At 42.8% G+C, this 18,864-nt stretch overlaps 1 protein-coding gene across 1 annotated transcript; it reads left to right on the top strand.

Annotated features, from left to right (window-relative positions):
• The first annotated feature begins 465 nt into the window (after positions 1 to 465).
• Positions 466 to 18,714, top strand: LOC111959089 (membrane progestin receptor delta). Its single transcript, XM_023980520.2, has 8 exons — positions 466 to 641; positions 9,779 to 10,050; positions 12,037 to 12,164; positions 12,375 to 12,580; positions 15,717 to 15,843; positions 15,940 to 16,036; positions 16,320 to 16,464; positions 16,746 to 18,714. The coding sequence occupies exons 1-8, from the start codon at positions 467 to 469 to the stop codon at positions 17,009 to 17,011; spliced, it is 1,416 nt and encodes a 471-aa protein (XP_023836288.2). The 5' UTR covers position 466; the 3' UTR covers positions 17,012 to 18,714.
• Positions 18,715 to 18,864: the final 150 nt, after the last annotated feature.

Raw genomic sequence — 18,864 nt, 5'->3', positions numbered from 1 at the left:
ACAAAGCATTTTATCAATGTGCCTCTCAGTCCATGAAAAAAGGCCCTGCTTTTCATGTAGATCTGGTTCAGTTGGAATATTATGAAGTGACCTGCCAGCCTTGACTTACTGAGTGAGAATTTCTGAAGAATTTCAACTTTGCCCAAATGATCATGGTATTGAATAGGCTACAGATGAAAATCATCACTGTTGATATCACCCAATAGTATTTGGAGCTGTTTCAAATATTATGTAATGTGAAAAACTTTGAAATGTGGCATTTGGATTAAGAAAATGTTATATAACTGTCTGTGCATGTAAAATAGAATTATGTGATGATATGGGATGCCTTAAGGCTTGCTCTCCTGATTCTCCATAACAATGTTTCTTTCTTGTCCCCATCCAATCAAAACGTCGCTGTGTGCGGAGGGTGGGATTTCGACATTGGGGCTACGGGTTTGCGGTGTTTTTATTCGCCTGTGAAGGAATGCAGGACATAGAACGTTTATACAGATTTACACCAGCCTCCAAAGGTCAGGATAACCGGATTTACGATGGGACTATAGTTTATTACAAGCAACAATTGTTCATTTTGGTCAGTGACTACATTGCTCCAGTGAAGATTTGCGCTAATGAGCTCACTGCCAATATAAAGCTGAAAGGTTTGACTTGGTTTCTTTCTCTTTCCTTTGCCATAGTGTGCTTGTTACAATGTAACAATCTATCGTGTGTGTAGGCTACTGGATATGTTTATTTTGTACCTGTGCGCGCGTGCGTTTATGTGTGTGCTCTTCGAGCGTGTAGGAAACTGGAAATCCTGCAAATGTTCTCTAGGAAAATGTGTCCACGGACCCAGACTTTTCAGCTATTATGCAAATTATATTATGTAGCCTATGTATCTTGTCACTTAAAATATAATTTCACTTTTTTTTGGCACATTTGCCTTTTTTGTATTCATATTCAATTTATATTGATGAAATTGGCAGTGTAGCCTGTCATGAGTGTGTAGGTGTTTTATCGTCTGAAGTGTGACAAATTTGACAGATAGGCCTCCATTGCGCCCCAACAAAAGGCAATTTGCCTATAACAATTTTCTTACAATGTGATAACAATATGGTAGGCTATCCGACATGAAAATTAAGACCAAATAGTCTATGAAAACAGATTGGAGATCCAGTACTCCTCTTTCTTGGAAAGACAACATACGTTAAAAACGCGCACGGGGGAACATCCTTGGTCTTGTAATTTCTGGCCCGCAGGACAGATAAGGTTTTCTGTCTTGTTATTGCAACAGTCCACGTGAGCGCGCGGAGGAACGTTTCTTCAGTCTTTCCAGTGTTCTTCTGGGCAGGGGCTGTGTAGAGAGCTACTAGGATAGACCAGACACCGCCTACAGTTCAACGGTTTCACATTATTATTCTTTAACTAGGCAAGTCAGTTAAGTACAAATTCTTATTTACAAAGATGGCCTACCTGGGAACAGTGGGTTAACTGCCTTGTTCAGGGGCAGAACGACAGCTTTTTATCTTGTCGGGGATTCGATCCAGCAACCTTTCGGTTACTGGCCCAACGCTCTAACCACTAGGCTACCTGCCACATCTCGGCTCTTTTTAGGGAATATTCGCACTCTACATGCCCGACTCCCACGGTAAGTGTTCTTTTCTTGGGAGAAATAGATCCCCATCTCTCACCAGAAAGTTTCTCTCTGAGATTGTCTTTTTAGCCTGTGCCATAACTGAACATAACTGCTCATTTATCTGTTTGTCTGTGATTGTTGTGTGTCTGCCTTTACCATTTCTCCAGTATTAATGTCATATGAATGTGACTCCAGGCATTGTACATTCCTATATAAAGGCACATTCATTTGAATAGGATATAGGATTGGGTGCTCTTTGAGAAACGGTGTCCAATTGTTGGATCTTGTTTCTCTCATGAAACTATGCACTCAGCATTTATTCTTTCTTTTGCAATGTTCATGTTGTAGACAACTTCAGAGCAATGTATTGAGTTTCACCCTCTGCCCTGCCTCTGGTACAGGGCTTTAGTGCGTTCCTCTACAAAGGTAGGGCGAGAGACAGGTAGGACAGCTACCTTGCCCTACCTAGGCTATATGAGTTAAACATTTCATATACCAAATGTAGATCTCTTCCCTACATATCTGGTTGGTCTGGTCTGCTGTTAATGCCGCTCTTTTGCAATGACAAGTTGTAACTTGTTCCATGTGACACTATGTTCTTATAGTTAATCACAGATTATCATAAGTGATATTACTGGTTGACACCACACCTGCAGCAAGGAACTGTGTGACCCTGTTTAAATCATGTCAAATGCATTGTGAGATAGTCATTCATCAGTTTGTAGATTGGTGAAAGCAAAGGTTCTGTTACGCTTTCAACCATTTATTCATGTTGGATCAGTGATTACAGGAAAGAAGCGACAAGAGAGGAAGGATGCATTTAAGAAAACAAAAATCTTACTCTTACTGAACATAACAGATGATATTCAAATCCATTTATCACTAGCCTATAATAGTGTCATGTGGCATAGTGTGAATTTAAAGTCCTCAACAGACAGTGTTAATGAGTACTCCATCTGGGTCAATGGGAGGGTCTGATAGTTAATTCAGCTATACATGGAGTTATTTGTTGGATTTATACCTTCTGCAGTACAGTACGGACATGAACCGGTGAATCCTGTTGTTCAGGGTACACTTGACCGTCAGTCATATTGTGTGTGTGTGTGTTGAGGTGATGTCTTCCATGTTCCATTACCAGTACAAACTGTACAGAATCATGCAGCCAGATGACAATGCAATGTTCTATGGGGCGAACGATGTGCCTTGTTCTTGTTTGCGCCCATGTCAATATGCTCCCCACATAGACTTCTTATTGTCAGCTCCTGAGTTATAAAGTCTTCTATTGAGGAAGGTCATGTGACGAGATCACGAGCCAGGGAAAGAATTTCAGGAGTTGGGCGAGAGAGTGGAACAGAAAGAGGGAAACGTGGGAGAGAAGCTGCATATTCAGAAGAGGTGGGGTAAAGGAGAGGTGAAGAGGAGAGAGGGAAGACGGAGGGGGAAAAAATTTAATATTTGTAGATTTTGAAACATGATGGTAGGGGAACTGGGGATGGTCACCACCACTGGCAGTCACTCTATTTAGAGTGCTTGTTTCCCCCTTGTTTGCTGTATGTGACAACCATTACCATGCTCTTGCACACAAACAAAGACGGACACTCACTGACACTTAAACAAACACCTCTGACTGAGGGTTTAACCTAATTCTCACATTATTGTTACTATTTTGCACAATTGTATAGTATTTTAGATAGAAAGTCACGAATGATCAAGTCCTTGCCATTCAATTATTCAGAAGAGAAATATGTTGCTAGTGCAGAACAGCCTTGTGAGTGGGTGGTGTAGTTGAGATTGGGTGGTAGTGAGCACATGAAAAGTGACTGGCATCACAGAGGCCCATGAGCAACACCTCCAAAACCTCCCGTTATTCGACTACAACAGAAATAGGCCAACAGAATTCCCATTCTATTAGTTGATGGAGACAGTGGAGGATGATGAGGGGAAAACGGGTCATAATAATGTCTGTGACGGCGCAAATGGAATGGCATCAAATGCATAGAAACCATGTGTTTGATACCATTCCGCTGATTCCACTCCAGCCATTACCACGAGCCCGTCCTCCCCAACCACCTGTGGATGGAGAACGAAATCGGAATCGGAAAGGACCGCACACTGTTAGACACACCCAGGAATCCAAACTGATATGCTCAGTTTCACCATTGTTTTAGATTCCAGTCTATACATCTGTGTTATTCATGAGTTGTTTTTCTGGTTGTGACAGAACGTACAGAGTTTTTTAAAATAGTAAGCTGACAACTATCATCTATGCGCTCATTGTAGTGCGCTCATTGTCATGAGATCTAATCAGATAGACCGGTTTGGACCATTACCCAATCATCACCTGGTCACTTAGCAAGTCTTTCCCATAAAGACGGACATGGATGCCAATCGTTTTGTGCTAGACAATTCAAATTCCAACAAAGTTAACAAAATTGGGGCGTACCCTAAGCCAAAATATGTGGACATGTTTATTTTCCACTCTGCAGTGAGAGTATTTCTTTCTCCCATGATTCCCTGACATCATTTTTACAGCTGATTAGCAGTGAGGCTGCTGGGAAGAGTCAGTTTGGGAGTGTACTGAGGGAGAGGACAGCTGGAGGCAAGACAAGTCCACTTAGAATTTAAGATGACTTCATAATGGGGTGGGTTAGGATTAGCAATAATGCATTTAGGCTTGTTTTCTTCACCACAGTTTCTCTGCTGCAGAGAGGAAGCCAGATCTAGGATCAGGTTCTCCCTGTTAATTCAATGTAATTCATTATGATCTAAGGGGCAGCACTTAGGCAAGATCAGCAATCCTACTCTGAAACACTTTCTGAATATGGCCACAGATGTTTAGTCACCTATGTCTAAGTTCTATTACATTATACAGGCAACATTTTGACCCTATAACTAGGTCTTCATCAGGACCAAATTTACAACATGAACTTGCTTGTTGGGATTACTCAATTAGCAGAATAAGTATGTGTGCATACAAGTGGGCATACAAGTAGTTGGGATTACTCAATTAGCAGAATAAGTATGCGTGCATACAAGTGGGCATACAGGTAGTTGGGATTACTCAATTAGCAGAAATAAGTAACGTTGTGCATGCAGTTGGGCATACAGTGGATTACTTCAAAGGATAGATTGTTGATAAGTGCATACAGTAGGGTTCAATTAGCAGAATAAGTACGTGTGCATACAGGTGGGCATACAGGTAGTTGGGATTACTCAATTAGCAGAATAAGTACGTGTGCATACAGGTGGGCATACAGGTAGTTGGGATTACTCAATTAGCAGTAATAAGTACGTGTGCAACGTGTGACAATAGCAGATAAGTACGTGTGCACAGTGGGCATACAGGTAGTTGGGATTACTCAATTAGCAGAATAAGTACGTGTGCATGCAGTGGCATACAGGTAGTTGGATACTCAATTAGCAGATAAGTATGTGTGCATACAGGTGGGCATACAGGTAGTTGGGATTACTCAATTAGCAGAATAAGTACGTGTGCATACAGGGGGCATACAGGGAGTTGGGATTACTCAAAATTAGCAAAATAACAGGTAGGTTGGTTATGCAATAGCCAGATAGTACGGTTGCATAACAGGTAGTTGGATTACTAATAGCAGAATAAGTACGTGTGCATGCAGTTGGGGCATACAGGTAGTTGGGATTACTCAATTAGCAGATTAAGTACGTGTGCATCAGGTGGGCATACAGGTAGTTGGGATTACTCAATTAGCAGAATAAGTACGTGTGGCATACAGGTGGGATACAGTGTTGGGATTACTTCAATTAGCAGAATAAGTACGTGTGCATAACAGCATACGGATAGTTGGGATTACTCATTAGCAGAAATAAGTAGTGTGTGCTGCAGTGGGCATACAGGTAGTTGGGATTACTCAATTTAGCAGAATAAGTACGTGTGCAAATGAGTGGGCATACAGGGAGTTGGGATTACTCAATTAGCCAAGATAAGTACGTGTGCATACAGGTGGGCTAACAGTATGTGGGATTACCTTCAATTAGCAAAGAATAAGTAACGTGTTGCATACAGGTGGGCATACAGGTAGTTGGGATTACTCAATTAGCAGAATAAGTACGTGTGCATGCAGGTGCCATCCCAAGGAGCACACGCATCCAATGGAAAGGAGAACCCCCCCCCCCAAAAAAAATGGAGGCCACGGTGTAATCTCTGAGTGTACAAAACATTAGGAGCCCATTACTAATATTGAGTTGCACCCCTTTTGCCCTCAGAACAGGCTCAATTCGTCGGGACATGGAKTCTACAAGGTGTCGAAAGCGTTCCATAGGGATGCTGGCCCATGTTGACTCCAATGCTTCCCACAGTTGTGTCAAGTTGTCTGGATGTCCTTTGGGTGGTGAACCATTCTTGATACACACTGGAAACTGTTGAGTGTGGAAYAAAACAGCAGTGTTGCTCCTGGCAATTACTACCATACCCTGTGAATGTCACACATACACAATCCATGTCTCAATTGTCTCAAGGCTTAAAAATCCTCCTTTAACCTGTCTCCTCCCCTTCATCTACACTGATTGAAGTGYATTTAACAAATTACATCATTAAGGGGTCACAGCTTTCACCTTGATTCACCTGGTCAGTCTATGTCATGGAAAGTGCAGGTGTTCCTAATGATTTGTACACTCAGTGTATATCATATCAATATGTGCAACCCACTATRGAAGCTTATTGTGAAATAGACACTAATTACTTGGATTGCAACGTCATACGGAATTCAATATAATATAATTTAAATTGAAGAGGCAGTAATTGGGAGCACGCWAGACTTTGAAGTGACTTGAGTAAATCTGTGAGCAACAGGAAATTAGTGATGTGCAGGTCACAAATTAGAATTTCTTTAACAACCTTTTTTACCGACTCGAGAGATGTGTTCCTAATGTTTTGTACACTCAGTGTATGTTTTAAATGAAGACTTTGCTTATTGAAACCAGCGGCACGCTTTGTAAACCACACACTGATACGCACAGCCTTGTATTTATCCAAATCATTGGCACCTCGACATCACCCCTCTTTCATTGATAGGAGTCTCATGCATGCAAATTATTCACCCTCTGTTCTCAGCCCTGAACCCAGTGACCCCACTAGCATGGTTCAATGTCACAGACACAAGCTATTGTCTTGTCTTTTTCGCTCGCTTTGTGTGTGTGTGTGTGTGTGCATTTGCATGAATTAGAACTTCCAGTTCACCGTGTGTGTGTATTGAGCAGAATTGCTACTCATTTTCATAGAGCCCAGGCCAGTGTGTAACAGTCGGCCCTTGGCCCTGCTCTCTCCAGACAGGGCCTCAGTCACAAAGCACACTTTGTCCCAGTAAATGTGATAKGGCCTGCAGCTGGGCCACCATGCAGTGTCCTGTCCCCTCTCTCTGTCTCTGTCTCCCCTCACACCCTGTCACATCACAGAGCCTGAGGTATGCACCATAATGACAGGGCAACCTCCAGGTAATATTTCACCCAGCCAACACTGAGATAAGTGCCCTGACTCTGATAAATCATCAGACCAAAACAACTTCCATTCTGAGCCTTAGCATAGGACTTATATGAGTCTGTTGTAGCAACTGTACTCTCACAAAGGAAGCCGTATGGATGGTAGTCACAGTAGGTTTGTGGCACCTTAATTGGGGAGGACGGGCTCGTGATAATGGCTGGAGTGGAATTTAGCTTGATGGTGCTCTTTAACATACACTCTTAGAGGAAAAGGTGCTATCTAAAGCCAAAAAGGATTCTTCGGCTGTCCCCATAGGAGAACCATTTTTTTTATTCCGGGTAGAATCATTTTGTTTCCCTTTACACAGAGGGTTCTACATGGAACCCAAAAGGGTTCTACCTGGAACCAAAAAGGGTTCTCCTATAGGGACAGCCGAAAACCCCTTTTGGAACCCTTTTTTTRAAGAGTGTACTTAAGTCAATTTCTACAGTGAAGTGCCATAAACAGAAAAGAAGCTGTGAAAATCAGTTGATTGTCAWCATGTCATATTATTGCATACAATCCATTCTGTTTGCTTGTTCAGCACATACATGTTCSGTTGTTTGTGTGTGCCTCAGTGGCTATCACTCAATATTTCCTGTAGTGATGGGAAGTTCAACGCTTTTTACTGACTCAGATCGTTTCGACTCGTTCAGTCAAAAGTATGAATCTTTCGACTCATTTCGTTATTTTTATTTAGTAATGCCCAGAGCGCGCAGGGCCCCCTACCGGCCAACGATTAACTAAAAACTTGACCGGCTCATGATTCTACAAGCGTTCACCATAAGGGGCTTATTGGAGCTGTCATTTGTGACTGAGACTTACTAAAGTCTGCTTCCAACCATGTACATTTGTGATAGCTAGGCATACAACCAGACTAGATTGTGAACGACTCTTTGCGGAATGACTTGCCTGCCGAGAGGGAGATAAGCACTGCTGCAGGCCCCCAAATGATTCTTCCTCGATTTTGTTGAGCAGAGGCAGGCTGTTTAGGCTTCTACAAAGCTGTGTAGCTTTCAATAATCAATTAATTACATTCATTATTACACCATGAGATCAAATACCAGTTCTAACATGTATTATTCTTCTCTATGCTGCATATGCAGCATGATCTATTTTCCTGCGCGCACATATGATAGACAGCTGGTGGTCGGGGGGCACYTCTCTGGAACCACTGAGCCGGAGAAACGCGTATTAATCCTGCTGTAGGTCTCATCGTGGCCAGCAGAGCAGAACAAACGAACGACTAAAAGGAACGAGTCACTCTGAAAAATGTATCATGACTCTCAAGTCAGTAAAAAAGGTTGTTCAAAAAGAATCATTTGTGACCTGCACATCACTCATTTCCTGTTGCTCACAGATTCACTCAAGTCACTTCAGAGTCTAGCGTGCTCCCAATTACTGCCTCTTCAATTTAAATTACATTATATTGAATTCTGTATGACGTTGCAACCCAAGTAATTAGTGTCTATTTCACAATAAGCTTTGTTAGTAGGTTGCACATATTGATATGATATACAGTACACTGTGTACAAAACATTAGGAACACCCGCTCTTTCCATGACATAGACTGACCAGGTGAATCCAGGTGAAATCTATGATCCCTTATTGATGTCACTTGTTAAATCCACTTCAATCAGTGTATATGAAGGGGAGGAGACAGGTTAAAGAAGGATTTTTAAGCCTTGATACAATTGAAACATGGATTGTGTATGTGTGCCATTCAGAGGGTGAATGGGCAAGACAAAAGATTTAAGTGCTTTTGAACAGGGTGTGGTAGTAGTAGGTACCAGACACACCGGTTTGAGTGTGTCAAGAACTGCAACGCAGCTGGGTTTTTCACGCTCAACAGTTTCCCGTGTGCATGAACAATGGTCCACGACCCAAAGGACACCCAGCCAACATGACACAACTGTGGGAAGCYTTGGAGTCAACATGAGCATGCCTGCAACATTGAACATCGTTTGAGTTGCTGGGTTCACAAACATAAGGCTCTTATTGACAATCTCCCATGCTATCTGAACAGAAGGAGCCCTCTGTTCAATACTACATAGCAGGAACATGTTATTGTCATGCTAGTTTTGTTAGCTAACAGCCCACCATAAGACACTGCATCTCAGTGTAAGAGGCGTCACTGCAGTACCTGGTTCAAATCCAGGCTGCATCACATCTGGCCGTGATTGGGAGTCCCATAGGGCGTCGTCTGGGTTTGGCCGGGGTAGGCCGTCATTGTAAGTGAGAATTTGTTCTTAACTGACTTGCCTAGTTAAATAAAGGTTTAATTAAAAATAATAATAATAATGTGACAATGCTAACCACTGTCTAAATCTGAGTCCATGTCTGGGGACATCTAGAGAAGGTTGACACAATGGAAGAGTCCAGTCAACAAGGACTTTATGACAAAAGAAGAAATACTCATGTTGATGGAACCAATTGAAAATTCTATTGAATATTTTTGTATTGGTTTGTAACTTGAAATCAAGTGGAAACAGAGTGGACTATTCCCCAACCGATTCACATACAGTGGATGTGTCATGTGTGATATGTAAACACATTTTTTGTTCTGATGGGTATGTAACAGTCCTCACACAACATGTCTGAGTGTATGTCAGTGTAATTTCTAGAGAATTATATCTAACAGACATTTTATTCCCTTTCTCTCTCTGCAGTGTTTCCTTTGTGGTGGGGMGGTGGGGTGGCCAACGGTGGTGGGGGCTGGGCCCAGGGCTGGGGCTGGGACCGCTGTATGCAATGGGAACCAGGGCCCGGAGAGGGGGCCCAGGCCCCAGCGTTTGACTGCCCAGTCTGGTGTGTCCTCTGCCAGGGATGCAGGGCTAGGCTCAGGGAGGCCTGCCAGAGAGGGAGGGGGGCCATCAGACTGCCCACAGACATGCTTAGCATCAAACTCCCCCAGCTCTTTGACATCCACCAAGTCCCCAAGGTAAGAGTGGCCAGACTGAAAGAGAAACCTTTCACAACCATTTCACAAACCTTCAGAGGTTTCACTGACTAAATGTTCATGTTTTCCTAAATATAGGATATGGTGTCGAGATCAGGATTGTGTCACATAGTTCCCAGAGGGCTGTTTGCACTTATGTTCAACCCAGTCCTTGCTCCATCTTCACCCGGGTCCGTATTCACAAATTGTCTCAGAGTAGCAGTGCTGATATAGGATCAGTTTTGCCTATTCAATTATGAAGTGACGCCCGACAACCTGCCCGCTCGACCCCATCCCCTCCTCCCTTCCCCAGACCATCTCTGGAAACCTCCCATTCCTTACTTCCCTCATCAACTCATCCCTGAACACTGGCTGTGTCCCCTCTGACTTCAAAATGGTCTGAGTCGCTCCCCTACTCAAGAAACCATCACTCGAACCCTCTGATGTCAAGAACTACAGACCTGTATCCCTTCTTTCTTTTCTTTCCAAAACACTTGAGCGTGCTGTCTCTGACCAACTCTTTCGATATCTCTCTCAGAACCATCTTCATTATCCTAACCTGTCAGGCTTCAAGACGGGTCACTCAACGGGTCACTCAACCAAGACTGCTCTCCGCACTGCCAAAGCTGACTTTCTCTCCTCTGTTCGCATCCTCCTAGATCTATCCACTGCCTTCGACACCGTGAACCATCAATCCTCCTCTCCACCCTCTCAGGGCTGGGCGTCTCAGGCTCTGCACACTCTTTGATTGCATCCTACCTGGCAGGCCGCTCCTACCAGGTGACTGTGTTTGCAACATGTACCCTCACTATTGGTGTCACCCAGGGCTCGGTTCTAGTCCCTCTCTTGTCTTCTCTCTATACACCAAATCACTTGGCAGATATCTCAGCTTGGATGTCGGCCCACCTCAAGCTCATCCTCGACAAGACAGAGCTCCTCTTCCTCCAGGGGAATGCCTGCCCCTGCTCCAAGACCACTCTATCACGGTTGACAACTCCACGGTGTCCCCCTCCCAGAGTGCAAAGAACCCTGGCGTGACCCTGGACAACACCCTGTTGTTCTCTGRAAACATCAAAGCAGTGACTTGCGTTAGTAGAGTATGACCCTATCTCACGCAGGAAGCGGTGCAGGTCCTAATCAGTCTCCCGTCTGGACTACTGCAACACGCTGTTGGCTGGACTCCCCGCTTGTGCCATAAAAAACCTGCAATTTATCCAGAATTCCGCAGCCCACCTGGTGTTCAACCTTCCCAAGTTCTCTTATTTCACCCCACTCCTCCGCACACTCCACTGGCTTCCAGACGAAGCTTGTTTCCACTACAACACCATGGTGCTTGCCTAAGGACCAGCAAGAGGAACTGCCCCTCCCTACCTTCAGTCTATGCTCAACTCCTACACCCTAACCCGAGGACTCGGTTCTGCCAACTCTGGTCTCTTGGCCCTCCCACCCCTACAGGAGGGCAGATGCCGCTCAGCCCCGTCAAAGCTCTTCTTTCTACTGGAACCAGCTTCCTCCTGAAGCTAGAACAGCAGAGTCCCTGATCCATTTTACGAAAACATCTGAAACCCTACCTCTTCAAAGAGTATCTTAAATAATCCCACAGCACCCCCCCACACATTTTTTGTAAATAAAAAAATAAATAAAGATGGCCTTTCGTGAACTAACACTCGCACTTGACTTTTTCCCCTCTAKTAGCACTGACTTTGCTGATAGCTACTAAAAAAAGTAGTTACAATGACTGAGATATGTGGTTCTCCCACCTAGCTATCTTATGATGAATGCTATCTTAAGATGAATGCAACTGTAAGCCACACTGGATAAGAGTGTCTGCTAAATTACTAAAATGCCAATGTAAGTGTTGATCAGACATTTTGAAATACAGGCCCAGATGTACCAGACTAGGAGGACAGGTCTTGATGTTCTCCAGTTGTTTGTTAGATAATCTCTGTAGTAGCCTATGTACTGTGTATCACAGTGTTTTTCCTTCAGGTGTTCCGGGAGGATGGCATCATCTCGGGATACCGTCACCCCCAAAGCTCCGCCCTGGACTGCATCCTTAGCAGCTTCCAGATGACCAATGAGACAGTCAACATCTGGACCCACTTCCTGCCCACATGGTATGTACACCAATGCAAACACTCTGAATGAAGACAAGGAGATCAGATCCATAGATGGCGGGAGGTATTCTGTAACAATTAGGGCTGGTTTTGACTGGAAAACATATGTATCAGATTGATGTCTTCCTGTCTTCATATCAAATCTTCCGATCACTCCCGCATTTCATTTGAAATGGAACTGATGGTGTTGCGACACGTCTCATTTCCCAGGTACTTCCTGTGGCGCTTCAGTGTCCTGTGCTCCACACTGAACTTCCTGTCGGAGAGCTACACCTGGCCGCTGCTGGTGTACATGCTGCTAATCTGCGTGTACCCCTTCACCTCCAGCTGTGCCCACACCTTCAGCACCATGTCCCCCGAGGCACGCCACATCTGCTACTTCTTCGACTACGGCGCCCTCAGCCTCTACAGCCTGGGTAAGGCCCGCTGCATGAAGTCTGACTGTCTGCACTTCACAGTTAGACTATTAGTTCTTCCTTTACCTTTAGTTATTTCTTTCTGGTCACATTTCCTCCAGTACCAAGACTGCCAACTTTCACAGTAGGCTACTGCTTCCCCTAATGCGAACTGGTGCAATCCCACAGGGTACAGGCCACGTGCCATCTTTCAAGTTCCAAAAAGTCTCGGTGAACTTGGGCAATCAGTTGCACGATTAGAACTTTATATACTACTTCCCACATTTGTAACCATTGTTTGTGTGGTTACTTCATTGTTSGTGTATGTTTTATTTGGCACTGTGTGTGTCGTGTTTCTGTGCTGTCTGGGCTTGTCAGATTCACTTTAATTAAAGTTTTTGGCCCACAAAACCTCATACTAATACATGTCTTCAAGTATCAAATCAAATCAAATGTTATTGTTCACATACACATATTTAGCAGATGTTATTGCGGGTGTAGGGAAATGCTTGTGTTCCTAGCTCCAACAGTGCGGTGGTATCTAACAATTCACAATAATACACACAAATCTAAAAGTAAAAGAATGTAATTAAGAAATGTAAAAAAAAATGGACGAGCAATGTCGGAGTGGCATTGACTGAAATACAGTAGAATAGAATACAGTATATACAGTTGAAGTCGGAAGTTTACATACACTTTAGCCAAATACATTTAAACTCAGTTTTTCACAATTCCTGACATTTAATCCTAGTAAAAGTCCCTGTATTAGGTCAGTCAGGATCACCACTTTATTTTAAGAATGTGAAATGTCAAAATAATAGTAGAGAGAATTATTTATTTTAGCTTTTATTTCTTTCATCACATTCCCAGTGTGTCAGAAGTTTACATAACTCAATTAGTATTTGGTAGCATTGCCTTTAAATTGTTTAACTTGGATCAAACATTTCGAGTAGCCTTACACAAGCTTCCCACAATACGTTGGGTGAATTTTGGCCCATTCCTTCTGACAGAGCTGGTGTAACTGAGTCAGGCTTGTAGGCCGCCTTGCTCACACACGCTTTTTCAGTTCTGCCCACACATTTTCTGTAGGATTGAGGTCAGGGCTTTGTGATGGCCACTCCAATACCTTGACTTTGTTGTTCTTAAGCCATTTTGTCACAACTTTGGAAGTATGCTTGGGGTCATTGTCCATTTGGAAGACCCATTTGCGACCAAGCTTTAACTTCCTGACTGATGTAATGAGATGTTGCTTCAATATATCCACATAATTTCCATCCTCATGATGCCATCTATTTTGTGAAGTGCACCAGTCCCTCCTGCAGCAAAGCACCCCCACAACATGATGCTGCCACCCCCGTGCTTCACGGTTGGGATGGTGTTCTTTGGCTTGCAAGCCTCCCCCTTTTTCCTCCAAACATAATGATGGTCATTATGGCCAAATAGTTCTATTTTTGTTTCATCAGACCAGAGGACATTTCTCCAAAAAGTACGATCTTTGTCCCCATGTGCAGTTGCAAACCGTAGTCTGGCTTTTTTACGGCGGTTTTGGAGCAGTGGCTTCTTCCTTTCTGAGCAGCCTTTCAGATTATGTCGATATAGGACTCATTTTACTGTGGATATAGATAKTTTTGTACTCGTTTCCTCCAGCATCTTCACAAGGTCCTTTGCTGTTGTTCTGGAATTGATTTGCACTTTTCACACCAAAGTACGTTCATCTCTAGGAGACAGAACGCGTCTCCTTCCTGAGCGGTATGGSGGCTGCGTGGTCCCATGGTGTTTATATTTGGGTACTACTGTTTGTACAGATGAACGTGATACCTTCAGGCGTTTGGAGGTCTTGGCTGATTTCTTTTGATTTTCCCATGATGTCAAGCAAAGAGGCACTGAGTTTGAAGGTAGGCCTTGAAATACATCCACAGGTACACCTCCAATTGACTCAAATTATGTAAATTAGCCTATCAGAAGCTTCTAAAGCTAAGACAGAATTTTCTGGAATTTTCCAAGCTGTTTAAAGGCACAGTCAACTTAGTGTATGTAAACTTGTGACGCACTGGAATTGTCCTACAGTGAATTATAAGTGAAATAATCTGTAAACAATTGTTGGAAAAATGACTTGTGTCATGCACAAAGTAGATGTRCTAACCGACTTAACAAGAAATTTGTGGAATGGTTGAAAAACGAGTTTTAATGGCTCCAAAATAAGTGTATGTAAACTTCTGACTTCAACTGTACATATAAACTGAGTAAAGCACTATGTAAACAAGTTCGACAGCTCAATACCAACAGTGAAATCAGACTTTTGTTTTCTTTTACAATTCTTTCACCTTGGAATAATGTTTGTCTTTCGTTTAAGACATCCAGCCTGAGGGTTGCTCTTCCAGTAGAGAAGACATACAGGGCTACTTACAAACAGAAAGCATGTCGCACCAGATTGCACTGTCAGATTTAGGTCAACAGGCAGCATAGATTAAAATATCAGCCTATGTTTTCCTCTCGGATCCAGCATCTGGGAATAGTTTTTATGGATGTGTGCATACCACTMCTKTACAGCTTCACATGTACATTTTCCATGGATTCATGTCTGTTTCCACATGCTTGCTCAACCAATTCACATACTTGGGTATTTGCATTCTGCTTGTGAATACGTGTGCTTTTCTTGGGTGTGTGTTTGCTCGTATGGGTGTGTGTGATGTCCCTCTCTTTCAAACAGAAACTTTGTCTCTTACTTTGAAAAAGTGTATTTTCAAAGCCGTATTAATGGATATGAGGCCCCTTCAATATGATCCTTATTCTACCACAATTATCCTTACTGCCAAAAATATACCCAGCCCTAAATGTCCAAAAGTTTCTGAGATAAGAATTGCAAATGTTTACTGTAGGTGGTGTTCTCCAGCCAAGCTTTTTTTTAAAAGCCTCTAGATTTATTGAAAGTACTTCATTGGGATTAAAACGGGTGTTGAAGCATATTTACAGCAAGTACAAGGCCAACGTTTCATTAGTAGTTTATTAAAGCCTAATTGATATGTTATGAGCGTTGCAATTTATAATTATTTTAAGTGCTTGGTGAGTYTATGGTAGGGAAATGCATGGTAGATTTAGTTTCAGATATTGTATGTTTTTTCTTTTTACCTTTCAGTGTTTTTGTGTTTGTGTTCAGGTTGTGCCATAACCTATAGCTCCTATGTGATGCCTGACTGCTGGGTCAACAGCTGGCTGCACCAACACTTTGTGCCCATCGCCATCTGCAACACACTATTCTGCACCAGCCTGTCCTGCTATTCTAGGTAGGCAGCCACTACGGTCTCCTACCCATGATGCATCACTCTCCTGGTCGTTGAAACCATTGTAACTTTTCTCCCTCTGTTTTTATTTTTTTATAGATTCCTGGAGATGCAGTTTCCACACCGGAGTAAAATTCTCCGGACTGGGGCATTTGTCTTTCCATTCATCTTTGACAACATCCCTCTATTTTACAGAGTGAGTTTATTTTTGAAAAGGTAGACAGAGTTCACAGAAAGTCTGCTTGTATGGTAATTGGGTTGCATTCTGTTTGTTATGTCACAGTTTAGATCTGATTAATGCCTCTCTTTAATACTTTGACCAGGACTTTTGYCTCATTAACTTAGAAACTGATTTTGTGTAGACTAAATAAAGATTTGACCACATGCTGTTAAATCTTTTAATCTCTTGGCCGCTGTTTGTGCCAATGATCTTATGTGGGTTTGTATATGTGTGTGTGTCTGTGTGTGTGTGTGTGTAGCTGCTGCTGTGCTGCGGGGGCAGCTGCTGTCACAGTGAGGCCCTGCCCAGTCACTGTTACCACCTCCTCTTCGCCTTCCTCACCTGCTTCCTGTTTGCCTCACACCTCCCAGAGAGGCTGGCCCCGGGGCGCTTCGACTACTTTGGTATGTCCACACCAGCGTCCGGTTACCATGGCGACGTGAATTGGAAGGTTATATCAGTTATTGAACAAGCTTTAGCTAGTCTGGCCTGTGGCCAGTTATTGTTGGCACATAGCGGTATCATTTCTGCTGTATCCATGATGGTACTGTAGGCAAATATTTGAACAGTGACAGTTCTTTGAGCAAACCTGGTAAATCCTTGTTCACTGCAGTATGATCAAATTCAAGCATTTCTAATGACTCTCTCTCTCATTGATCTCTCTCTCCTCTTTCTCCTCTCTCAGGTCACAGTCACCAGCTTTTCCACATCTGTGCCGTGGTGGGTACCCACTTCCAGATGGAGGCGGTGCTAGCAGATATGACCTCACGCAGGGCGTGGCTCATCGCGCAGGCGGCCGTACCCTCCTTCCTGAGTACCCTGGGGGCACTGGCCCTCGGCATCATCCTCAACCTAGGCATCATTGGCATCTTCAGTGCCCCTCTGCTGTGGAACCCTCACCACAGTGCCAACCACCCACTGACGCCACCCACGAAACGCAAGCAACAGTGACACTCCCCACAACCAGTGACCACCCAGTATGTTCAAATTAAAAGTTTGGCTAAACCATTCTACCAGTCGTGAACTTTGGAAATAATAACCATAAGACGTTATATTATACCTTTTAAAACCAGGTAGTTTTTGTATAAACCCATTGGATTATTATCACAGAATGGTTTTTCTACATGTTATTCTAACGTCAATTTAAGGTTTGTTTAGGAGTTTATTAATGTCTTCACTGTTTACTTTGACGCCGAATACCCAGCTATTTTTATGAAGCCTTTCAGTTATTCAGTATCATTGTTTACTGTTAAAAGTTGTGGAGGTATTTCGAGTTAAAGTATCATATGCCAACTTCTTTTCACTTATACTTGAAAGGATCTGGGTTGTATGAAGCATATGTGATGTCTAACAACACATAAAAGTGCCTTCTTTTATATATAGTGACCCAAATGTTAACTAAGTACTCGTAAATATTATTTCTGGTTTGTGTAAATCTCAAACTGGAAAAATCTTTAACTGTAAATTTGCAGGGAATTTTCATATTAATATATAAATATTTAGCTACTGTTTTTCAATTGTCCTATATATTTGTAAGCCATTATTAGAACATCTCAAAACCCATATTTAATATAAATTATGACTGACCATTACATGATTCTCATGACTTCTAAAATAATCTGTACTCTCACTAACTGGAGTACTTAGTATGATTCCACCATTTTGTTTTAATATTCAATACCATCTCATTTAAATCTCCACGATGACTTTAATAGATTTACAGACCAGTGTAGTGCTCATTCAGATTGCCTGCTCTAAACATCTACACGCTTAGAAAAAAAGGTGCTATCTAGAACCTAAAAGGGTTCTTCGACTGTCCCCGTAGGAGAACCCTTTAAAGAACCCTTTTTGGTTCCAGCTAGAACCCTTTTGAGTTCCTTGTAGAACCCTTTCCACAGAGGGTTCTACATGGAACCCAAAAGAGTTCTGTCTGGAGTCAAAAGGGTTCTACCTGAAACCAAAAAGGTTTCTCCTATGGGGACAGCCGAAGAACCCTTTTGGAAGGGTTTTTTCTAAGCGTGTACCTGAAAGCTACAGCACTGTACCATGTCTATGATTAAAAAACAGGTGCCATTTTACAGAGGTACGTTTCCATGGAAACTTCATGGTTCTTCGCAGTTTGTGCTCCTGTGAATGCCCAGTCACTTGAATTGTTCTTTGGAGTACTCTTATTTTTTACTTCTACAACATACAGTAATGGTCATTGGATGCATTTTTTGAAACAATACGTGCTGTTTAAATGTCAGAGAATTACTGATTACTGATAGGACGTACCAAATGACCTAGTTTATAACAGCTATCTGATGGAAGAAATCTTAGATGATGGTGCACAACAGAACTGAATGAGTGATGTCACCTCACCTCCCAGGAATGGGGATGTGGTCAGTGGAGGTCAAAGGGTCTTGGCACTGTCGTATTCATGTGGTATCGTGGTGGTCATTGCAGGTTTATGGCAAACCAATACACCACTCACCCCATGCGAGTATAACATTGTCAGTGGCTATTGTTTACATGTATCCTCGAAAAAGAGTGTGGTATCTCTTGAGTATTTATTCCTTGTAGTATATATAACAGCACCTACTGTTTCTGTTCAGTTGTAAAGTGTGGTGCATATGTACAGATAACTGCCAAAATAAAGGAAACACAAACGTAAAGTGTCTTAATAGGGTGTTGGGCCACCATGAGCCTCCAGAACAGCTTCTATGCCTTGGCATAGATTCTACAAGTCTGGAACTCTATTGGAGGGATGCGACACCATTCTTCCACGAGAAGTTCCATCATTTGGTGTTATGTTGATGGTGGTG

This window comes from Salvelinus sp. IW2-2015, linkage group LG35, assembly GCF_002910315.2.
Source record: "Salvelinus sp. IW2-2015 linkage group LG35, ASM291031v2, whole genome shotgun sequence".
Lineage (NCBI taxonomy): Eukaryota > Metazoa > Chordata > Actinopteri > Salmoniformes > Salmonidae > Salvelinus > Salvelinus sp. IW2-2015.
Note: the sequence above shows the minus strand (reverse complement) of the source record. Positions and strands in the feature narration are given on the sequence as shown.